The sequence below is a fragment of the Plectropomus leopardus genome, chromosome 11, assembly GCF_008729295.1.
Source record: "Plectropomus leopardus isolate mb chromosome 11, YSFRI_Pleo_2.0, whole genome shotgun sequence".
Taxonomy (NCBI): domain Eukaryota; kingdom Metazoa; phylum Chordata; class Actinopteri; order Perciformes; family Serranidae; genus Plectropomus; species Plectropomus leopardus.
The window spans coordinates 20801062-20826070 of NC_056473.1; the positions used below are offsets into that span (position 1 = coordinate 20801062).

Consider the following 25009-nt stretch of genomic DNA (forward strand, 5'->3'; position numbering starts at 1 on the left):
ATGATTAGTAAGGGTAAAGTCTCCCAGTTAAGTGTCCTCGAGACTAAAAATAAAGTTGTATCCCATCTAAAAAAGAGAGATCAATCTCATTAAGTCTTCATGTAGCTCTGACAAGGTAGTGAGGGACCTCGTGTCCTTCTGTCACTCCACAAGAGACACTTGATGTAATAAAAAAGAAGACCCAACTCGTAATTAAGTATTCACATACAGTAGTCCCATCGCCAAGGACAGTTCGGACTACATTTCTGAGCTATGAGCTAGAGTTCGCAGCAATCTAACAGTGAATCCTTCATACTTTACATTAACTTTTTAGTTGTTTAGAATATTTTATTTCTGTTCTGTATCCTCAGATAATCCCTCATCAGTCTGACATTTTGCTAGTCAATTGTCAGTTGAGTTTTACATCTAAATCTCATTAGAGAATCTATGGCCCAACATTTTTGCTTGATTCATTTGGTGATATCTGGTTGAAATTCTGCAGATTCACTCCCAACACAAACAGACACAGCTCAACGGAAACATTGGAACAAACTGTCCATTGTCAATTAATTATAATAGATGTCCTTCCTCTCAAAGATGTCCTTATCCAGCCTTTGTCAACCATGATTCTGTTTCAGTCTCTGCAGGAGAGCATCTGTCTTTGAGGCTGTAATTTGTAAATAAGAACAGAAGCCTCTCGGAAGCATTAAACAATACTGCAACAAGCGGACAATATGATTGTGGGCCTATTATGCAGCAACTAGGAACTTTGAAGTAACAGAGAAAGACAGGAATACAGAGAGCGCATGGAGGTGAACGAAGGTCTGCAATCTGGCAGCAGGCTGACAATACTCCAAAGCTCGTAAGCCATTCAGCTGCAGTCAGCCAGAGATATTTTTTGTGTAATCTGACCTGCCTGCCTACATAGACAGTTCTGGGCCCTGCCAGCATGGCAGAGCAGCGTCACAGCCCCATGCCCCCTTTTTTAGACAGCCTGACACCCCCACAGCCAGCAAACGACCCCCTCCACACAGATTCACATGGGGGCTGAGTCTCTGCGGGGTGGGGCTCAGTCTCAGGACTGTTTTGAAGTAAAACTCACTGTAGTTCTATGAGACAGCAAAAACATTGACAAACAATGGACAGGAAACAGAATCTGAACCGAGCCGAGACATTCACCTTCGTCAACCCCTGGATCAGATATTTTCTCTTCTTCTTCAGCTTCTTATTTTGGGTGAGTAGAGTTGCACTGTTGAGGATTTTTCTTACTGCAGCGCTGGCCAGTACTGACAAAAACATGGCTGTAATGGTGTCCGGGGACTCCATATATTTTTGATATTTCTGAGCATACAAATCACCAGCTATCAAAGAGTTGTAGTTTTCCAAAAACAGTCAGATCAGCTAGAAAACGAGGCTAAACTAAAACAGGCAAAGTAAAAAAGCTTATACATAATGAATGAAGAAATATAATTCAGATAGTATCCGCTGCTGCAAACAGCAGGAGTACCCAGCCGCCCCACTGTTACCTATTTTCAGTTTACTACAGTTATATATGGATACTGAGATTGCTCATACATCACTAGAGCAAATGTTGAGTGCTGCATTCTTATCAAATCAGTTCAGCAATGACTCATACTGAACAGCAAAACACCTGGCAACTGTGCAAGGCTACTGGTATTCTGTATCTGAGTGTTTCCATATATTTTCTGTTATGTACTGTCACTTAAATGTATTGTAGGCTGCATTGTTTCACAACAACACTGCACAAATTTGGAGTCCATATTACTGTATACATAGCAGTGATTGCCAGCCAGGGTTACTTGTAGCCAAGGGGGTAGTTCTGCAGATGCCAGGGGTATGTGGAGTAAATAAACCAATTTGAAAAAAGTTGAGTGGTACTTAGCGAAAAGTAGTGAGACATGTAAACAGTTAGCTAAAATTAATGGATAAATGGTAGAAAAAGTTAAAAGTATTACATAACGATTAAAACAGAGAGATAAGGGGGGACCCGGTAGCTCAGTGGCTGGAGCAGGCAAAAATGGCCCTTTGCTGCATGAAACAGCTAATAGTGTTGGCTGAAAAGGCTTAAAGTTAATGTATAGAAGGTTATAGATTAAAAAGTTTTTAAACTACTTTTAGCTCACAATTTATAATTTATAATGACAAAGATTAAAAAACTGGATACATACATAATGAAGTAAGGGGCCATGCCCCCCCTCAACTTTGGAATATGAAAGGTGGTGGTGGTCTATACAGCACATACTACAGTACAAAGTGTAAAATTCTAAAAGCTCCCCAGCTGGTTGTTACTGTAACTAAGAGACCTGGGGGCAACTGGGACTGTTTGCTGAAGCCATTAGACCATCTATCAGACCTTTTATCCCTCATCAGCACACAAACACACAAGTACACCGTTAACGTCTCTGTCCAACTCCCTTACCTCTCTACCACAATACTACTTCAAGTACAGGGATCACATCTGTAGCTCTACAGAGTCCCTATACCTCAATCATATCCCTGTTCATCCAATCCTACACAAACACAGTGAGGGGGCAAACACTGTACTGCAATCTTACTGTGTTTAGAGCCAATCAGCAGTTACTGCAGCCACAGCAGCCACACAGCCCGACCTGTGTTGACTTTGTTTATCAGACACGAGCTCAGAAGTGAACACTGCAGCCCTAATCCATCAGGTCTTTGTCCCCGTGTCCCCACGGCTCAGTTCAGCTGGCTTTCACCTCCGCACACAATCCGCTGGGAGAAGCCTGATTCATCCCTTTGAAAAGCCTAAAAACAGAGCTGGAATACATTCACTGTGTGTGTGTGTGTGTGTGTGTGTGTGTGTGTGTGTGTGTGCGTGTGTGTGCGTGCGTGCGTGCGTGCGTGTGTGTGCGTGCGTGCACGTCTCCTGTTGCAAATGCGCTCTGCCACCCGTATTCACATGAGCACACACAGTGGCAGCAGACAAATGGAGCTCTACATGCACACACTCCCACACGACAGAGAATATCCTTTAAAAAACTAACTGTGCCTTCAAAAAATCTTGAAAACACTGCAGTTCCAAAGTAAACGTGCATCATCGATGTCCTGTCAGCTACTATCTTGTCAAGTTGCATTACTGATTCCAAAACTGTGAGGGGGATTTCAAAAAGTACCAATTTACTTCTCCAGAGCACATTAAAAAAAATTGGGTTGAACGTGAATGCCCGCCAAATAAAAATTACACCCCTTTCATTGCAAGTAATGCCATGGATCCACCTCCAGAGATCCAATACAGGCTTTTCAGACAGAGACAAAACAAATCCATGTTCGTACAGGCTGAACAAAAAGACTTCTGTATACAAACAGAGACACACACTGACACATAAACAATCAGTAATCAGGAGACTGTCTGAAAATCTGGAGGCTGGAAAATGAAAGCAAGCCATGCTGATTGTTATTCAAGGTGAAAAAAACAACCAAGAAAAGGAGGAAAATTAGTGTTGACAATGCAGTCAACATGGAGCTCTAACTCCACCTACATTCCACCCTGTTTCATTGTGTCGCTTCTGTTAGGACGAGCTCACATCCTCGGCAGCTTTACAACATCCTCAAGCAACACCATTACTTACAGCACGCAAACACACACACACACACACAAACACACAGTGCCTGGATGCTGTCACTGTTTTGAGACCTCATTATAAGGAGGTATTCTACCCTTCATCCAATGCATGCACGTCGTGGGCAGCTGACATCTCTTTTGTGTTCAATATTTTATATAGTGTGAGCTTTTTTTTGCTACTGTAATGTTTTCTTCTGTCTTTTTAAAAGCATATTGCAGGTCTCAGATCAAAAGCATGGAAACCATCTGTTGCTTTCTCACCTTCTTACTGATTTTTTTTCCTCTGACTGCTGTTCATGTACTGAGAAATAAAAATAATGATCTATTGTCCACATACAATAGTCAAAACAATGCTTGGTGAAACAAGGGCAGTTAATAGTCACCATTTTCTAACCAAGGTCAAGTTCTACTTGACAGGTGGATTTATAAAATACTCCAAAGAAAGGAGTTTTCAATTCTGAAGGATTTTCTTTAAAATCACAGGTGGACAGAGTTTGTCAGAAAAAATAAATTCTCCTCTTCAATGTTCCACATCATCAGCCTCCAAATTCCGATGAATAAAGCCGTGCTCCATATATTTTGGGTTTTTTTCCCCGTTGACATCCATCTGTCTGTTTATCGGAAACAAATAAACTGCCCCTGAAGCCACAACTACAGGTGCTCTACATATTCAGCACCTGCGGAAAGGCTCATTGTCTCTAACCTGATCACACCTGTCCTGGTTCACAATGCTGATCAAATCTGTTTTAAAAAAACGCAGAATTACATATCAATAGTGAACGCCCTTTCTAGATTTTGCAAAGGATAAAAAAAGGCTGCTGGATTTAATCTTAAAGTGATCTTTTGGATCCCAAATTCCTATCCAAACCCTCTGGGAAAAGTGTGAGATTTTGTGAATTATGCTTATTTCAGAGAGAGAGAGAGAGAGAGTGAGTGAGTGAGTGAGTGAGTGAGTGAGTGAGTGAGTGAGTGAGTGAGTGAGTGAGAGAGTGAGAGAGAGAGAGATCTTCTCTATCTTCTATTTTCCTTTTTTCCTCACTTGTGTCTAAGGACAGGGATGTCATATGCTGTAAAGCCCTCTGAGGCAAATTGTTTTGTGATAATGGGCTATATAAATAAAACTGACTTGACTTCCTTTTATTAGCAATTGTACAAGAAAAAGAGAATAAGTAATCAGCTTAATGTGCTATCTTATGCAAGTCTTCACATGATTTACAACTTCCCTCTTTTCTCGCAGGTTTTCTCCTTGTTGATTGTTGCCATCGGGGTGTATGCTAAAGTCCAGAAAGCTACAGGTATGTACATGACACACTTATTTCATGTTCGGGTACATACAAAGGCATTTTAATACACTTCCTAAATTCTACAGAAATTGATTATTAAGGCCTTTACACTCTAGGGGTGGTGGGAATAAATGACACAAAAATGTAAAAAATGCTAAATTTGGGACAGTTGCAATACTTAAATCCTGTAGATCACAACAACTACCACAAATTCAACCAACCCCTATGAACTTTGCACGACCTTGCAATTTCATCTAATTACCACAACTTCACCACAAATTTGAACAATCAACGTACACGTCACAGACATCTCACATTTACCAACAAAACTTACTGCTCATGACAAAAATAGGCATTTCTCTAATGTTCTGCAAGAATGTGAAGATAAATCCTTTCGCACTATGTGCAACGCTGTGGTAAGCCACAATCAAAAGTCACTGATTGACAAACACTACTCAACTGCAAAACATACCCAGAAAATGGCTGAAAAACATTTACAGACAAGATAAATCACCATGACAGAGGCTGTTGCATCCAGATCTATCACAAGTGCTAAAAGAATCAAGGAGAGGTAGATTAAATATGGATGTTTGGTGGCGATGTTAGTGTGGTTTAAATCACAAACTCAGAATAGTGTGGTTTTATTCTGACTGGAAAAATTTGCCTTTGATTTTTAATGAATTATATAAAAGAAAAATTACATTATTTTCTGCCATTTTCACTTGTTCCCACAATTCATTGGACAAAAAGTTATTCACACTTTGCCACTGCTAAATGAAGAAAAAAAATGATTAACAGCTAAATTAGGCCACACACAAATAAAACATCCCTGGTGTGTAAGGGCCTTGTTTTGTATTTTCCCAATGAAAAGTTCATTTCTAATATTTAGTTGTGTCCATAGAGCTCCTTTAGTCTTGGAGCTGTGGTGGTGTGTAGCCTCTTTTAGCTGAAAACCTGTTAAATTCAGAGTAATCACTTGTCACGTTTAGTGGGTTGGCAAGGTTTGGCTTTATATTTATTTTATCTTTTATCATTATTTTTCCCCATCTAATTTTTATCATGCAGTGGATGGACAACAAAAAAGATTAACTTGGCCTCATCCCACAGATTATGCTTCTGCTCCCTGTGTAATCCATAACAGATTATTAGTATTTTAGGAAAACGAAGGCAGCTAGTTTGGGTGGGGAAGATAGGAAAACAAAAAAATGGGCTGTGAGAGGTAGGGAATGAATTCTAATAAAGGTTAGAAAGTAGAAATAAATGAAGGGAGGAAAAGAGGTGAAGGTAGGAATAGAGAAAAATATCTAAACAGGGGCTATTCCTGTCTTTCTGCCAGACACTGTGCGAGACACGTTCCTGATCGACCCGGCTGTCATCCTAATTGTGGTGGGGGTGGTCATGTTCTTCATCACTTTCTGTGGCTGCATCGGAGCCCTTCGAGAGAACATTCGCCTCCTTAAGACAGTAATAGACATAACACACACATTACTAATATTGGCGCTGTCCAAAGCCAAGACTTACATCTCGTGTGTAACGAAAAATCTGACTGTTTTGATTATATCTTAGACTGTTTTAATACTTGTCTTGTCTTACTCTAGTTCTCCTTCAGCCTGACATTGGTCTTCCTTACCCAGCTGGCCATAGCAATTCTTGGCTTCTTCTACTCCGATCAGGTACTTTGTCTCCACACTGACAATACTGTGCTCTAGCTGAGTTATTCTATAATATAAAGTCTCTATAAAGGTCACATTTGGCCTCCAATGCCTTTCTACAGTGACACCACCATCGACCATGAATGCCCCGGAGCTCCACTGATCTAGTGTATTCTTTGGGCATTCTGTGCATTTGTGAACTACAGTGTATCAAACTTAATAAGGCTTAGGATCTGAACCCACAGATGGGCCCACAGAGCCCACACAGCCCACAGGGGGAATTTGTTGTAAATGTCGGAACTGCACAGCATTCACAGAAAGGACTTAAACCTACTTGACTGGAAAACACTTATTATTCCAATTTATTACAACCTTAGTTTTATTTTCATAGTTTTGACCACAATTCCTATTTGCTATGAGAACTCGAGGTGGGGAAAAAAAACACAGCAATCAGACCTCCAGTTTAACCAAACTCTTTTGGTGGAGGAAATAAAGGCAAATATTACCTATACTATCAAGATCTGTCACAGAGTTTTTCTCTGATAAAAATTTCACCTCATATTGTACTGTGTACGATAGTGACACATAAACGTTATTTGGTTTGATATAAGAGATAATTACAGACATTTTTTCTGCATTCACTTCCAGTTTTACCTCCAAAGAAAGCAGATTATTCGATGCTATTTATAGTACTGAATAACTGTGGCCAGTATTGTAACCAAAATAATGTCCAAAACGTATACAATATTAAAGCTGTAAGAAGCCAAATGTGGTTCCCAATTTTTTTCCAATTAATTCAATGTGATGCATCATAACAGGTTGCATATAGGTTGTATATTATTGCATCTCAGTGAGCAACACTACACCTATTTACACAGTTACAAAAACTGATTTGATTAAGTGTACTAAAAATATATATGTGCTGTGTGTCACCATACCTATACTACCATACTATTTAGTATGTCAGAAAGAAAATTTGTATGCCCTTATACATAGCATGTATGCCAGCATACTTTTCTGGCTTTTTTGACCAACAAAACTTTTGCAGCAACAGATGCCTTACTTTGACTGAGTTGCAGACACGATGACAGTTTGGCAGCTCATTGACAGCTCATTTTGACAGCTGTCTGGAGCTGCAACAACGGATGACTGACAGTGCATTCAGGTGACTGGTGACCAGTCAAACAGTAATAGTAAGAATAGAAATTTAAGTGAACAAACTAATCATAAAGATAACCAAAAGCTAAAGGACATAACTATGAAACTAACAATGACAGAGAAATGCAAAATAAATGTTACTGTTGTGAATATAGTATAGATAAATCTAAAATATATGCAGTGATTACTGAAAGTAAAAACTACTGTACATAGATTGCAAAGTAACAACAGCAGAGCTTTTCAGGCTGACCTCTGGCAAACTCCAGGAATTGCATTTTGTTGTATCTCCACAGTGACATTTGGTGATAACATTAAAATCTCCTGCATTCCAAATTTTATACTTCTTTTTACTTGACTAGACTGTGGTGGATATATGAGCAAGAGGGTCAAATTTGAATAGATGATGTTATGACAAAGTCGTTTGTTCCAACTGTATGTATACTCCGTGCAACAGTGCGTACTTTGTAAGGGCAGCTATTATAGGAGCTGTAAGTAAGACGAAAAATACCAGGACGCATTGATATAATGATTTTGATTGTACTCTTAATATGCACTCCTCCCACAATGCAATGCCAAAAGGATCGGGGAGCTACTCACATTTGCAAAAGGACTAAAGCTGTATCCCAGAATTCAGACTACTTAAAGGTACGCTATTTTCCAAAAGTGCAGTGCATAAAGGAAATGAAAGAGCTACTTACAACTGCAAGAAAGATGGTGGAGAGACAGCTATTGACATATCTTTAGACACATTTTGTGATGTGAAATGTAAATTTACAGCAAAATTCTAAAGATTAATGTAGACAATGCATCATATAATGCTATACTGTATCATTTCCTGTTGGCATTAAACAGAAAGGTATGTTGATTTCTTGTACTCTAAATGCAATAACAGTACACTACAGAGATTTGCATATAGTGCATACCATATAAAATTAGTGTGGCATTGGGAAATAAAAAGCAATATTGCATCTCAGACTGTTTCATCTGAATGAGTTTCAGAAGCCTCAAGAGGTATAATTACACAGTATTTAACAAGAGAAAACTAGACAGTCCAAAGAGTAAACATAATTTTGTGCGAAGGATCCTTTTTTATACCCATTTAGAAACTAATAATCATTTTGAAACCCATTGTGGGGGTTTCAAGCACTGAATAAAAGGGTCTGTAGGAGACCAGGTAATAATTTACTCACTGACTGCATGAATGTACATACAGTACATGTATGTGCATTCCTGTACATGCATCTGAGCTCCCAACATGACCGCAGTGATTGATTGGAGGGCTGTAGGGAAAAAAAGGATGCCCCCCCCCCTCTAGCACCCACTTATCTCCTACAGTTACATCCCATTAGGGTCCTCTGAGAATAAAAACACAACAGCCAGCAGTGGCAGCGTTCCCTGACATCAGTGTGTGGCGGAGTGCCTGGTGCCTGACGATACCTCTTCTATCCCTTGTGTTCTCTGTCAGTGCTCGGACTACCTGCTGCTAAACAGAGCAGTTTAACAACCCTCCCAGCATCCTTCCTCGCTAAATGATTCAAATGCTTCGGCACTTCAAAGTGGAACCAAATGTTCCATTTCAACAGATCCCTTGAAGGAGACTTTGCCACTAATGACATGGAGAGGTGTGACAGTGGGCTGCGAAGCCCATGAGCATACCGCGCACCACGTGGAAATAGGGGAGGGCACAGTGATTGCGGGGAAAAGTGCTGTAAAAATCCTAACAATTTAGTAAAACTACTTCGGGATAAGGCATTTTGGGCTATTTTGATAGAGCTTACAGTATTTATCAACATAACCTGTTCCAATGCCGGATATAATGAGAACAATTCGGAGAGCCTTCAGCAAACCGCTCACAGAAGTTCATTTCAGGCTTAATGAAATTTTAAAGTTCAGCAGCTTATTAGCATACAGCACTCCTATTAGCATACATTACATCTGAACTCAGTCTGTGTAACCATGGCCCCTCCTTGTTTTCAGAATTTAAAGGATCGAGATTTGCATTAAATATCTTTTTCTAACACCCAATTTATGTGTGAGAATAGAAAAGCTGTATAACAGCAATATGATATGGACAGTGAAAGCTGGCAAAATAAAGTAGCACACAATTTAAATGTCTGAATCAACCTCATCTAGTTTGAAGTCCTTATTACAAATAATTTAAACATATCAATGTATTTCATTTTTTATTTTATCTGGGTTGTGTTTATTCAGCTGAAGTGGAGCTGATGAAAATTGCCACATTATAATAACAAATGGCCAAATTCAAGCAATTATCCACTGCAGCTGAAATAGCGTTAAACCTGAGTGTGTGCGCTCTATATTTGGTATGCATCATGTACATTGATCTCAAAGGCATGAATGATTTTAATTATTATTATGCTGCACTCCTGCAGCCATCTCTGCAGCAATTCCTGCTCCGCTGCCACCTTGTTGAGATACATCCCACAGGATGCTCATACAATGCAAACAAGAGGATGTTATGTGTTCCCTTCAGACATCAGACAATCATTATTATTTATGTTTATTTTACATGGGCAGATACATGAGCACAGAATATGCACAGCATAGTGTTTATAGCCTAAAAGCTCATTTGTAGCACGCCTCCCTCGGTGGCCTTTTATAAAAATGCATTCGTACTGCGATGCAACGTAAATACTTTGTATGCCATTTACAATAAAATGTAAAAGTAGATCAAATCCAAATAAAGCCACCGGATTAACTGTGAATACATGCCTGATCTCTCTGGAGAAACGGTTTTAACTTAGATTTGAAATGATCCTACATATGATCCACTCTGAGTCGTGTGAGGATTTCCACAGTTTCTGTCCTAAGGAAGTTTCACAAAGAAGCACTTTGCAATCCTCTATAGATGCAGCATGGGTAATTAACTGAGTCACAAAGCCTGAGAGCTTTCGCCATGGCACTGAGCACCTTAGGATCCTGGTTATAGAGACATTTCTAGATAAATTCACCTCTGGTAATTTTAATGAAGTTATTAAACCTTGACAGAGTTCCTTTCTTCAGTACATGTTTATATTAAAGCTATTATGCTGTGTTTAAACTCCCACGTGTCTTCTCTCTTAGACTCGGGATGCTTTGGGAAAGTTTGTGAAGAAAGCCATTGTGCACTACAGGGATGACCTGGATCTGCAGAACCTGATGGATTACATCCAGAAAGAGGTGCTGTGGCCAATTCCACTTAGCTAGAATGGCTGTGCTCGTGTCTGTAGCTGTTCACATCACACAAGTCTACAAAATTGATCCCAGCTAGGGGTTTACTGAAGCTCTAAACTAAGAAACCACAACCAAAGACCACAGAGCTGTATGTTTTATGTTTGTTATTTTGGCTTTGGAGAGGGATTTCCACATGAGAGGCTACATGTTACATACAGTTCCTGTACTCTGCGGGTCTCCTCATGTGAAATTTCTCATCCATCTGCACAAACTGGCACACTCGTGAGCCTGGGTTTTCCCATGGGAGAAGCCCAGACTGGCAGGATGTACAGTACAGAGCAAGGCCACATTTCTAAATATAAACCTGTCCTGTGCTCTCCTCTCTCTTTCCTTCCTCTCTCTCAGTTCAAATGTTGTGGGTGGAACAACTACACAGACTGGTCTTGGAACCTGTACTTTAATTGCACACATGAGAACCCCAGCTCCGAGCGCTGTGCTGTGCCATACTCCTGCTGCACTCCTGTTCCTGGAGAGGTGTGTGCTCATGTAGCCTCATGACTCATGACACTGTGTGGACCAACTACTTTAAAAGCTTAATGGAAAACTACTAACTGTGAAGTAACTTTAACTTAAAAACACTTCTTCAAGGAACTCTCTGGGTTGCATGCCAGTTAACAGTATAAAAGGAGGTATCAACTAATTCAATTCCATGGTGCTTTATGTAAAATATAGACGTATCAGTCATCGAGGACACAGTGCGTAAAAGTTTCCAGACCTGCACTTAGACTTCAACCTTCGCCACTTACAGGCAAGAAAAGTATCTAACAGCAACAGTTTAAAATTAGGTTACTAGCCAAACCTCAGTTCTCTGAGTGATGTAAGATGCTATGAAAGAGAACTGCAAATATAGATATGCTGATGTCCGGCATCTACAGTGAAGGAAAAGTAATCATTTCTAAATCAGGGTTATCAAACATATAGCCCGTGTGCCAGCCCGCTTAAGGGTCCAATCTAACCCACTGGATGACTTTGCACATCTAACACTGTGTACATTTACATGCACAAAATAGTCTGGTTTTTTTGCCCCATTCCTACTAAGCTGTTCTCTCTTCTCAATATCACCCAATATCCATTTATATGTTTTACTCTGCTCTGCTCCAATCTTAAAACCACAGCAAAACAGGTATCAGTGTAGACTTAAAATAACATTAGATTCAGGTCAATACATTGTTATGTACTGATTGGTTAGTGAAAATTGAATATGAATAGGCTACTTATATTCATTGTTATGGTCATTGTTGATCACTGTTAATATTCAAAGATATTCTGCAGTAAAATATTGTCAGCAGCTCCAGTAAATCTGCATTGGCCTTCTATCTCAAAACATTATTGGCATGAGCCCATTTCTGAGCCACTGTCAAAACTTAAAATTTGTACATGGTTTGTAAGGCTGGGGATAACTCAAACTGCTTTTTAATAACGTCCACTCGATGTGGAAAATGTACATGTAACAAAAGTGAGTGGTAGACTCACTGAGACATATTGTGGAAATTGCACTTGTTTTTCTTCAGACATCTCAGGCTGTTCATAATCTGTTTTGCTCATGTGTTTGACTTTTCAGAATGTACCTCTTTACACTAAAAGAACAAGAAAATTTGGAGATGTTGTTTCTTCTAGGTTATTATGGAGTGGTTTTACTGGCCCATGCCACCTGGGATCAAAGTTGGCTGTATTTGGCCCATGAACTAAAACACGTTTGACACTCCTGTTCTAAAAGAGATTTGACAACTACAAGTATAACATGTTGAGGGCATTATCCTGGACCTAGACTTCTGAATTGCTGCCAATTTCTTTTTTAAATCATGTGGAAAACAGAAAAAGATAACTGCACCTCATAACCACTACCACAGCAAATAAATCAACTGACTTTAGGGAAAGATGCGTCACTACTGATTGGTTAGGGCAAAATGGGCAACAGGACTCTATGTAAGACTCAGTGAATGAAATTAAATACCAATGTTGGTTTCCTGATGATCAGGTTTAATAAGCAAGACAAGAATTGTCTTCTTCTCTCCTGATGTCACGTTTTCAGGTGACATCAGGAGACTTCACCCCGCACACTCTGCCTGACTGCTATTGATAAGAAAAGATACACTAACATATCTTAAAGGCTCAAGAATCCAAAATTTTCTACGGAATTTACAACACCATTAGTGATCTGTGGGTACTCAAATGGCCAGAGCTTCTTAAAAATGACATTATAATCACTATTTACATTGGATAAGTACACATACATGTGTGCCAAAACTGCAAAAGCTCTTTATGTCTTTGCCTTGAGGCGACATCAGCAGGTCTACAATTGCAGGTATTAAACTGCTGCTGGTTTTACTTTTTTTGGGTTGAAGTGAATTGTCATACATTGATCTGGTCTGCCAGTTTCTCCCTTATGATGAGTCTGCAGCATGCATTAATTATTATTATAATAATTATTATTGTTGTGTGACTTTGAGTGTCTTAGTGAGTCAAGAGCAAGCTTCATGAGGTGATTACCAACTAAAACAGTTTAGAATGATATAATAATCAATGGAAAAGTGAAATTGCATGAACAAAGAGTTCCTAAAGACAAAAGTTCAAGCTAACCTACTGATATGTAATGCTCATATCCAACATATATAGCATTGCTGTGCAGTATGATATGCAGCATACTGTAACATGCTGTGCATGTGCAGCAGTGCTGGCAGTGGTGATTTAACCGTTTCAAAATTTAAGCCTGTTTCATTAACATTTTATCACATTTTGTCTACACAGAATCAACATAGCAGCCCTGTGCAAACAAATGAAATGTGTGCGGTTGGCATGCACGCTTGCACACAAGCAGTATATATGTAAATACTGCTCCTGTGCATGCATGAACACACACATTTGCACTTGCACAAAGACACGTCCAAATTGCTTGTCTAACCTCTGTGCAGACACACAACAGCATGGCTTACAACCACCAATGACAATTCCCTCTAGTTTGTGTGGAGACAGGAAACTAAGGAGTGCATGTAGATCCATCAGACTAATATTGATTATACATCATGCTACATGGAAAACAGATCACAGCAACCTTTTTCTATGTGGGTGAACAATCAATTAATTAAACATCAGAGGAGCTAATGCAGTGCTGCGACCTGCTGTTCGTAGCCTGTAACTGCATGGCTACTTTAGGGGATAAACAGCCTTCACACATCAAATGCACATGGTTGTATTGTTCTCTCATCGTTTTCTTCCCTTATCTTTATCCAAGTCTCTTCAGTCAGCAGGCTTCTTCAAAACTCTCCATTGGCTGACACAACAGTTAATATATTTGTCAAGGCAAAATAACACAAGACATGCCAAACAGCAGCCTGTGAAAGCATCTTTTGAATACTGCTTTCAGTGTTTCAGGTTAAATCCTCAAGACATAAAAAGAAAGACAATCTCCCAAACAATCACATTGTCTGTGTCTTTGTCTTTGCCTTTTCCCATCTGGCTTACAGACAGTGATCAACACTATGTGCGGTTTTGGTGTTCAAACCCAGAACTACCTGGAGGCAAACAAGTCAATCTACCCGGTAGGCTGTGCGGACAAAGCAGTGATGTGGATCGAGTCTCATCTGTTGCTTGTGGGAGCTCTCGCCCTAGGTCTAGCCTTGCCTCAGGTAACCCCACACATGCACTTACTTAACAGAGTATTCAATCTATATGAATCACTCATTTGTGTATCAATTATTTCTATGGTAAATTTGTGTAGAAAAGGTTTTTTTTGTTTTTTTTTTACTCACGTGTCTACACAGTGAACAGAGAATCTAAAAAATTGAGAGAATTCTTGATGATTTAAGTCATCGGTGATTGTTTGTAATGGCAAAACAAATTCTCGCATGACTTGTGCAGTACAATCCAAGTTTCATCAGTTTATCCCCTAGATTTATTTCAGCATCCATGTTTTATTTTGCCTGCCAGAAGATTTATAGCAGGTCTGCTGACAAAGTTGAACAGAATTACATACAATAAAATGCTTCCAATGCCCCATATACTGCTGCAACTGCTTCTGCAGATGAAACATTGAAATATTGAAACACGTTTCAATATTGCTTGTGAAAACAATTGATGACTGTTAGTAAGTAGATCATCTATTCGGGTACCTTCATAAAAAATGTATCCACATAGTTTACATTAGAGGTTTTTGAGTAATGACATCAAAACCAAAAACTGTTACAGTTGTCTCCCTTGATCAACCCAGCATTTCCAGTTACAGAAGAAAAATTACTCAAATCCTAAAGAAATGCAGATGAGAAAGAGCCAGTATACATAAACATGATTTGTCAGTCATGTGGGCACACTGAGACTGTTTATGTGAAAGTGTTTCAGAGCAGTCTTTCAGAAGTATAGAGTATAAGACTGGATCAATGAGACTGGGATTATGCTGCCCGAGTTGTGTGAGAGTTTGTTAACGCATGGTTTCAAACTGTTTTGCTGTTGTTAAACATGAGACTCATTTACTTCAATTCATCAAGAATTTTCTCTTTTTTTGGATTCCTTGTTCACTGTGGAGGCCAGCGGGAAAAACAAAGTTTTCTTCTGGAATTAAACGTAACACGGGGTGAGTAATCGATATACAAATTGTCATTAGGGGGGTGAAGTGCTCCTTTTATTCAGGCTGTGCACTATTTGGCAACAGTCACTTGCCATTGGTAACCTCAGACAATTCTTGGTTAAAAAAAGATCTAGTCTTGTCTTAAATAAGCTCACACACTCACACAAGTCAATATAAGCATCAACTGGAGGCTCACCGGATTGAACGTGCAGCGATCAATATATTGACTGGCCCTGCTCGCTCAAAGGCAGACTGGCATGGTGCATTTGGATTGGGCAGTGAAATAGTCCGAGGAACACTTCATCAATCAGGACCCTGCACCTTTCCTGAAGTAACACACGTACAAACATCAACTGGAGAGCTTCAAACAACTTCCCTTTACAAGTGGAGATTGTTTCACATACTGTAGAACAGGCCTGTCTTAGCACAGGAGAAAGAAGAAAAATCTAATAAAAATCTTATTTTAAAAGAAACCAACAGGGTGTAGGGTTAATGCAAGGCCACTGGGATAGGACTGATTTAAAACAGAGGATTATACCTAGACAGCAATAACTAGGCACAATGGTATAATGAATTTTTAACTGCACATTATTAATTTAGTACTCTGTTCTAGACCGAAAGCTCGGGTTAATGTGCAACCGCGGTAGAAGTCTGCGTGTGATAATGTAAGATTATGGGCCAAAGAAAGGAGCATACTAACGATTCCCCTCCCACTCACTGAGCACCACCGCACAACTCACCTCAAATCCCATAGCACTAAGTACTGTGAATAAGTCAAGTCAATATGTTAGATTTTCCATGAAATCTAATTACTGTAGCATTTATCAAAAGCTGCTTCTAAATAATTAGTACGCCAACTTATCAAGATGATTCAGCTACTGTCACATCGTATTCTACCACAGTGCAGCTTTGTCACTGGATCTTTAGCCTGATCTCGCTCGCTCTCATATCAGGCTGATTGGGTCTCCAAAGATCCTGCTAAGAGGGAAGCGTGTGAATTACCCATGAGTCCTGTCAAAACAATTGCACTAGTATTCCAGTTGCTTTGATGTGCAGGAAATCTGATGATGAAGTTCTCTTTTTTGTCTTGCACATCCTAACTTAACACTGAACGTGTCTGCATAACAAGCAGCATTTAAATCAAACTGTTGATTATTGAATAGCTCTTTTAAAATCTGTTTGCAGCTGAATGTGAGTGATCTGCTGAGAGAAACACTTTGTGATCAGCTTTATAGGAAATGATACGTAAAAGTGTTAAAATCCTGTTAAACTGAATATACAGTCATTTCAAGTGACAGAATCCAAACAGTTTTATGTCATTTTGAAACACTTCCTCTCTGTATCAGATGAGCTTGAGGCACCTTGAGATGCTCGGCACAGGCTGTACAGTTTCAGAGAGTCTGTTTTGTAATCTAAAGTGGCTGCTACTGTCCTCTAGATTGCAGGCATTGTGCTGTCCCAGATCCTGATCTCTCAGATCCAAGATGAGATTACCTCAGTGTTGTGAGAGCGGGCTGACGCAGGAAGAGAGGAGGAAAGAAAAGAACTTACAGTACATTGCTCGGCTCGTCTGACATGTGCAAGGACATCTTTTTTTACTGCTTCAGTATCACTGCGACATTTGAGTACACATTCTGACTGTGATGTTGCTTACAGGCATGAAAGTGTGGTGCACAAGGAGTCATCACATGAAAAGTGCAAAGTGTATATTTATTGGTTCTGAACATGGTTTTTGTATTGATCTTGACATGAGGATTTTATTTCTGATAAGTATTTATATTTAAATGTTAAGTTTGCTAATAAAATTCAAAAGAGAAAAGCCACACTGCTCTACAGTATATTGATTGGGAGGTATCAGTTTGGTTAGCTAAAAGAATCAACTCGTGAAGAATGTGATTAAAAGCTATTAATCACACTGACCCTTCCTAAGTCCGGCCCCCCTGAGTTAGGTATGCTAGGTTAGACAAGCTTGACACAAAGAAACATGGCACCACTGGTGCTTCTAAGCAGGATGCCGCAGTGTTTATTAGATGGGTGACAGAACACGATAGAGGGATATATTCCCAATAGTAACTGTCCTCAATGAGGCAAATCAACATAAACTGGGGCTTCTGGTCTCAACGAAAAAAAGAAGTAGAGACCAAGAATGACATCAGTCAACATTGCTCCTGTGTCGCATTTTCCCCCTGTGGGGATCAGTAAATTATTTTATGTATTTATTACTGACCACAGATCATAATGCTGACCTGTATGTCTTTACTGTAGAAAGTTACTTCAAGGCTGTGCACTGCCATACAGAGATAGTATGAACAAAGAAATGTTAGCCTTGATCTTTTATGGCTGACGATAATTAATGTATTTAAAATCATATCAGCAACCAGTCTACAGTATCTGTCATTTTCCAAATCTTTTCAACGATACCACAGATATAAGGCGGCACCTCTTCTGATCAGGCTGCTGTTCCGTGCATAAGCACAAACAACAGTCAGAGACCTTCTCTCAGAGACTCGCAGTCTCATCATAGTGACCCTCTTGTTCCCCGAGGGAGAACTTCAACACAGCAGCGCTCAGGTTGGGGGCTGGTGAGTATTCCCAAACCCGCCCAAAACTTCTCACTCTGGGCAACTCTGGAAAAAGCAAGAGTCCAGCACCTCTCCAGTTTTGTTCCAAAACAAGTGCTATGCATAGAGATGAGCCCTACTATATCTAGTTCACACAGCTCTGTCTCCCACACCCACTCAAATTTCTTCCCCGCCAGAGAGGTGATGTTCCACGTCCCCAGAGCCAGTCCTCGCCTCTGCCTGCTGTCTGGCACACAGTGCATTCTACATGTATTTTACTACAAGGAATTTATCCACACGTAGGCCCTTTGTTACCACAACAGTTACAATGCTTCTTAATATGTAACTATAAGCAATCTAATGTGTCCATGAAGACTGTGACAGTGCCCAAGTTACATATGTATTATATCTTCATTTGGTTTTCTTTGAAACTTAGAAAACTATACCACACAGCATATCTGAGTATGACCAAAAGGGAAAGCTGACTGAGGTTGTGCATTGTTCAAGCTTTTTCAGCTGCTATTGGAGCACAGAGAAAGGAGGCGGGGCTTAGGTAGGATCAATTAGCAACCCGTGTTATATATGAGCTCATAAACTTGAGAAAGGTACAAATGTGTTCACATAAAAAACTTTAAAGGTCTGTAGTCAGAAAGGCTTGAGCTCTGCATTGAAATGTAATCTCTATAAAAAGTTTCAGATGTCTTGACAAAAGTGCAAATTTTTCTGCCCATTGGTAAAGGAGTCTCCTAAAGCCAAACACCAGCAAATCGGATTATGGCATCGCTTGATGTTTTTTGCATGGGAACTGCTCTACACACCTTGCAATCCGTCTAGGTGTGAAGAGCCAGGGCTTTCTGCATCAGGCGATCCGTCAGAGGGGAGTTCGGCCTCATGGCATCGCGCTCCACCAGAAGACATCTGCAGGAATTCAGCACAACACAGAACAGCACAGAGATATGAACACAGATTTAGAGAGACAAGCTGAGAGGCTAACCCGATCAATAATGAAAGTATAACACGGTGTACGGACAGGGGATGCTGGTTACATAATGGGAGCATAGAGTCTGTGTTCTATATGGACATGAAAAAACAGCAACTAAAGAACACTCAAGCGGACAGCAGCCCCAGCAGCAACAATACTGTATCATGATGAAATTCAGTGCTTCAAATAGTGCAAGATCTTTGTTTTTTTCTGCTATCTCTCAAAAGAGTTTCATAAAAAACACATAGATGGCCAAAACGCAGAGCACTGAAGCTGCTGAAATCGTTGTGTATTACCTTCCCAGTTTTTGATGGTGCTTATCCTCCGATTTCATGGCTGCATGAATAAGCAGTTGATTGAAGAGATCCCTCTGTGAACAACAGTGGACAAACCCATTAGTAAACACAACACTTCTTCAACACTGTGTATGAGTCTTTCTAGCCTTCTGTGCTTTGCTGTATGTATGTATACTGTTGCACCTTTGGGAACGGTTTTCTGAACACAAAGAACATAAAATGGATGAAGTCCATCAGCGTCCATCACAGATTCATTATTCATGTGTTGGTGCTCTGCGCTCCACACTCTCACACTATGTGGTATGTTCATGGACTGAAAGACTCTGGCTCTTATGCAGAGCGTTCTTCACCTCTGGCCTACTTTACAACAACAGGGATTTCAGTTTGACTCAGAAAAGCATATTACACTCTAATCAATGATATCTAAAGAGAAAAAAGTGAAGCCTCAAGGCTGTATGCTTTTCAACTGTACATAAGAGAACTGCAGTTCAGTTTGGACTTGGATTTTTTTTTGTTTGCTTTGAGTTTATCACAGTTTCTGTGAACCTTACCTGTGCATCACTGCCACCGATATCTACCACCCGGTAGCGTAAAGGGTGCAGTAGTTCCACAGCTCGGTTGTAGTTGCCCTGATCGTACTCCATCATGGCCTGACACATTGGTACAGCTAAAGTCCCTGCCAACTGATGTTGCTCATTGTCCCCTGGCTCTCTACAAAAGAAAGGAGTGGGTTATAACTAATGAAAAGACATATCTTGGTACGGCTGTAAGGTTTAGAAGCTAGTGCCAGGGAAGGGATGTTTTTGGGGTGATTTGTTGAGGTGTGGCAAGCATATAATGTTTGTTCTGTTTATTCTTTGTTTTATATTTATACTTCATTAATCCCGCCAGGGGCCATTTGTTTGAACAGCTTGCTGTGTACACATACAGTAACATGTACACACATGAATGACGCAAACAAAGACATGCAATATTCCTAATTAATCGTGAATTACTATATAGCAGTTTTATGCCTCCGCAAACCAGTCCAGTTGCTGTTACAGTTTCCATCCATGTCTGCAAAAACGTAGATGCTTCACACACATCTTCCCAGCAGCACAGAAGATCTATACAATCGCCACAGTTTTTAAGGTGGTCACCCAAGATTAGTTTCACCAATTCATCATCTGTTCCTGAGATATGATGTTGAGTACTGACCATAGAAGTAATGATGACATCACAGCAAAGGTAAAATTTGACCTTTTGGATATAAAATGTCATCACTATCTTCTTTGTGTGACTGTTTTGATAAATAGAGTACAAATTGAGTCAAGGCCAAAAATATATTTTGTGAAGTCACACTTACCTTGACCTTTGACTACAAAATTCTAATCAGTTTATCGTTGAGTCAAAGTGGATGTTTGTGCCAAATTTGGGGAAATCCCCCCAAGGTGTTCTTGAGATACTGCATTCACGACAGACGGGCAGCCAAAAACACTATTCCTCCTGACACGACTGTCCCTGGTGCGGAGGCATTAAAACATCAACATCAACAAAATCTAGAGAAAAAGCTTCAAGCTGGTTTATTTCTATTACAGTCTGGTGGGTGTTAGGGTATTACTACTGATCTGTGAAAGGCATCAGCATCTGAGTAGGATTCACTTCATCGTAGGGCCAAAGATTTCATACTATTGTGGGGCTTTCTTGGATTAGCTAATTCTTAGAGTCGCTGCCTCTGACTGTAAGAGGAAGAATGTGAAATTATAAAATGGCAAAATATGGATTATGTAAAGCTGCGCAATCCATCCAAACCTAGGTTATAAAAGTGACATGATATATACAGTATGTTATACATTCGACTGGTGGAGATAATTAATGCAAAGCTCAAACAAGTCTTCAGTGAGAGCTGTGTTGAGGAGAACATTCCTGTATGTTACTTGGGAATTCACTTTCAAGAGCTGCTTTCCCCCTCAAAGTGCATCACTCCCAAAGTCTTGTGACTTGCATTATATTACGTAACTCTGAAAAACATGACAATTTAAAAAAGCTGGTTTTAAGTGGCAGCTTTTCTGTGGGTTGTGCGCTGGACAAAATAGAGAGCACAGGATGTCTGTGGTCGGGATGCCAGAATACATTTTAACCACAAAACTCCACAGAGGCAGCAGCTGCTGGTACATCTGCTACACAGGGAAGACCCCAGTCTCTGAAATGGACTGCAGCTCTTAATTCTCTTTCTGACTGCTCTCCATCTCGCCATCCTACGCTCAGCCTTGTTTCCGTCTCCGTTTTACATAAGGCCTGTGTGGCTCTTATGTAAGGCTGACAGAGTGTTGAGGTGTGCAGTGAAGAGAAGAAATGTGCGGAACTTACTTAGCCAATTCCTGGAGGCCCTCCAGCAGACGCTGAGAAGTCCCACTCTCTTTAGCTCCCAGCGACACCATGAGGAAGTGGACGTCATTGAACAAGGTCACATGATCATCAGTGTGAGGCTGTGTGGTCTGGAACAGCTCTCGCCAGCGGTCCTTCACGCACACACCTGACGCATGCAACAACACAAACACAAAAACACAGCTTGAAGGCTGCATAGAGGCTACAAAATATAAGACAAATACATTTTTGAGACTTCAGCAGGTCATCTAGTCTCTAGTGTTTTGGTTTGTATAGAGTAAAAAAGATGTGGTCAGAGGTACTGCTAATTACAAAACACAGCACCTTCAGTTTCAGATTAATGAGGTAGGATACCTAACATTATCTCACTTAATTAGCAGTTTCACTTAAGACCACAGTATCTTAATTTATCACAAATTAGATGCTGCCGTCGCCTTTCAGATGATCAGCAACACATTAACATATGTTGGAGCACCTTCATCAGACCAATCAGTGTAATTTTGAAACAGAAAATAGCATGCATCACATCCAGAATTTTAATCAAACTCTGGTAAGTGGCATCTATGTGATACATGGACCGTAAGATTAAAACTCCATTCCCAATTTCCTTCATGCAGACAGTGATTACATCCCAAGTTATACCTTGTGAATTCCCATATCAGCCTGTATCTTACCCTCCATTTCCAGTCTGCAGAGCATTGAACTGGCATCTACAGTGTCCAACATGGATCCTGTGGCTTTACAACGTCTGAATACCTAAACAGAGGACATATTTTACTATTCACCTTGAACATGTGACAGCCTCCACACAATGACATTTTTCAGAGAAATAAAATTTTAAAACAGGCACATTTATGTCTTGCTGGATTCCCCTGATATGAGTGGTTAAACATTCATGAAACTCATCTGACTTGATGTTAGAATCTCTGTTGTGTTCAGAGTTATGGCCAGTGGTAACATTATGAAATGTTCTTGTATGGGGACAGGACAGTAAAAGGCTTTACTTATATATTGTCATTCCTATTTTTGGACTTAAATAAAAGAGTAATTAGTTTTGGCAGCAGACACTGAAATGTGTTATCACATGGACATCACTTCCATTTGCACACACTTGACTTTTTGCCTCACAACAAGCACAACACATTGCTTTTAGTCTGCATCCCTTGTGTGTTGCTACATGCATAGTTCTTGAAAGGATGGACTCTGACAGGTATGTACCATTCAAGTTTGAATGCAAAACTCTCAACACAAACCAACCTGAGAATCGTATATTTGCAGAGCTGCTTCGTATTGCCCCTGTGGAGGAAGAAGAGGTGAAAAAGATGAATTTGAATAACTCCAGACTTGTGATATAAGCAGGGTTGATAGATTGTGTTGCACAGATGCAAACACAAATTAATCTTGCAATATAATCAACTCCAGACTTCAAATTACCCAGGGGAAAGGATATCATAAATACAAGTTCCACAAACACTCCTACTGCCAACTATCCGCTTGACTGAGAAAACTCATTATAATCCTTACCTTCTCTATGAAGTATAGAGCCCAATGCCAATAGTTATGACTGGCCAGCACATCAGATATCTGGAATTTAACAATACATATTTGAAGTGTTTTTCATAGGGCTACTGAAATGTGTGAATTGATTCATTGGACAAACTGTACAGAACTGTACAAGGTTGCTGAGATAAAATCCATCAGAAAAACAAACTGCTGAGGAGCACACAATGGTTGTACCTGCCAGTCTTTCTCTCTACTTTCCATGAACTTCAAGCCCTTGTCCACCTCTGCTTTCATCTCGTAAACATGGGCTACAGAGTGCACGGACCAAGCATCTTCTGGAGTGAGAGTGAGGCCCTGTAGAAGAGAGTTAAGCAGTTTGAAGTAAAGGAGAAGCAATTCAGATGCAGAAGAAATGCTATATTTCTCATACCAGGGTAAAATGTCTATTCAAACATAACGGCATGCTCAGGTCTCAATTGCTATCTTTCCTCTGGTCTATGATGTTCTTCAATCTTTTTTCAAGTGAGCTCATGTCAGAACTACTTTGTATGCATTCAGCACAGCAGAGTCTGGCCAGTGAGGGCTGCCATGAGCTGCTTATTATATGTGTTTGACAGCAAATTACTTGGCGAATTGAACTGACACAACCAGCACAGGCATAGACAGACTGGACCTCCCAGTTACAGTAATGACAACAGTGTGTGCAGCAGACTAAAATAAAGAAGAAAATTTCACCTCCATGGCTACTGTCTCTGCCTGGTCATAGAGGCGAGTCTCCAGGAGACCAAAGGAGTACAGTCCTTTTAGATAACTGGGGGCACAAACACACAAAAATCTCATTACTAAAGACAGGATGGAAAGAACTTTTACTCACCCATTCAGTTTATCTAGAATGATGAAAAGCAGACACTGGTTTAGAGATCAAACAAGCTTCGAGCCATAACAATGAAAACTCTGGGAGTCATTTCAAGTGACCCCAAAAGTGAACATAATCATTACATCAGTGTCAACTTTTGTGTGCCATCCCCAACTTTTGATCATGCTGATAACTGCCTTCACATTATTGCTTTGTAGGAATATGGGCATTTTGTTGTGACAGCATATTGAGGATTTGTCTCTGTAATACAGGCACAGCTTGGAAGAAATCATTGTTGTGAGGCATCAGTGTTACCATTAAATGTTAAAATATGAATAGGATTTTGTTTGTTGCGACACATCTATATTCTTTGACTATGTGTTGTTGAGGAAAAGATGTGAGAGCAAACAATAATTTGCTTGCATCAAGTTGTTACCCATAAAGGGCACACAATTGCAGGGTGCAGACCGAGGCTACCCCCTGTGTGAGAGATATTACCCTCTGCAGGACTGTATGGTTCAATCACCTCAACAGACTCTTCCTGAAACACTCTCTAGCCTCTCAGTAAGAAGTACTGCAGCTACAACAAGCAGCTAACTAGCTACACCACTGCACTGAACAGATACGTTTGTATCTACACTCTGCGTTTGCACATTCTTGTGACTTTAATGACTCCTGTATGAACTGCGAATGTCTTTTTGTGCCTATAGACAAAACTATGGTTCATACATCCATATACGTATGCCTAATGTTATGCTGTTTTCTGTGTTTTCATACAATCTGCATACATTTTATAAGCTACTCAAAAATAAACACGATCTTTATGTAAACTTGGGTGTTGCAGAAACAAGTAGTGAACACAACAACAAAATAACCTTTTTAAAAGGAATATTTTACTTTTTTTGTTTATCAATTACTCACTCCATGTTGCATTATATTTGTTAAGAAAACATTCTTGATGAATTGAAGTAAA

At 39.9% G+C, this 25009-nt stretch overlaps 2 protein-coding genes across 4 annotated transcripts in view; one reads left to right on the top strand and one right to left on the bottom strand.

The window, feature by feature from the left end:
• Nucleotides 1–25009, bottom strand: part of ttc38 (tetratricopeptide repeat domain 38) — a 47984-nt gene that overhangs the window by 13924 nt on the left and 9051 nt on the right. For 2 of the 3 annotated variants that reach the window (XM_042495474.1, XM_042495476.1), the window contains 9 exons: nucleotides 23916–23991; nucleotides 23415–23534; nucleotides 23202–23261; nucleotides 22935–22973; nucleotides 22352–22433; nucleotides 21660–21825; nucleotides 19862–20021; nucleotides 19311–19384; nucleotides 18851–18950 (listed from right to left, as the gene is read on the bottom strand). In XM_042495474.1, the coding sequence (XP_042351408.1) occupies nucleotides 18863–18950; nucleotides 19311–19384; nucleotides 19862–20021; nucleotides 21660–21825; nucleotides 22352–22433; nucleotides 22935–22973; nucleotides 23202–23261; nucleotides 23415–23534; nucleotides 23916–23991 (865 nt within the window). In that variant the 3' untranslated portion in view covers nucleotides 18851–18862. Of the gene's footprint in view, nucleotides 1–6054; nucleotides 6322–18850; nucleotides 18951–19310; nucleotides 19385–19861; nucleotides 20022–21659; nucleotides 21826–22351; nucleotides 22434–22934; nucleotides 22974–23201; nucleotides 23262–23414; nucleotides 23535–23915; nucleotides 23992–25009 lie in introns of those variants that run through there. The other variant, XM_042495475.1, reaches the window with a different exon arrangement.
• On the top strand, nucleotides 1041–16986 carry tspan33b (tetraspanin 33b). Its single transcript, XM_042495477.1, has 8 exons — nucleotides 1041–1213; nucleotides 4821–4878; nucleotides 6203–6330; nucleotides 6465–6539; nucleotides 10761–10856; nucleotides 11256–11384; nucleotides 14375–14536; nucleotides 16910–16986. Exons 1-8 carry the CDS (start codon nucleotides 1118–1120, stop codon nucleotides 16976–16978), a joined length of 813 nt encoding a protein of 270 aa, XP_042351411.1. The 5' UTR covers nucleotides 1041–1117; the 3' UTR covers nucleotides 16979–16986.

Excerpts from the sequence above, each read along its gene's own strand:
- tspan33b (XM_042495477.1), top strand. The coding sequence starts at position 1,118 with ATGGACAGGAAACAGAATCTGAACCGAGCCGAGACATTCACCTTCGTC. Across the intron at positions 6,540-10,760 it reads GCTTCTTCTACTCCGATCAG|ACTCGGGATGCTTTGGGAAA; the intron begins GTACTTTGTCTC and ends CTTCTCTCTTAG. Across the intron at positions 11,385-14,374 it reads GCACTCCTGTTCCTGGAGAG|ACAGTGATCAACACTATGTG; the intron begins GTGTGTGCTCAT and ends TCTGGCTTACAG.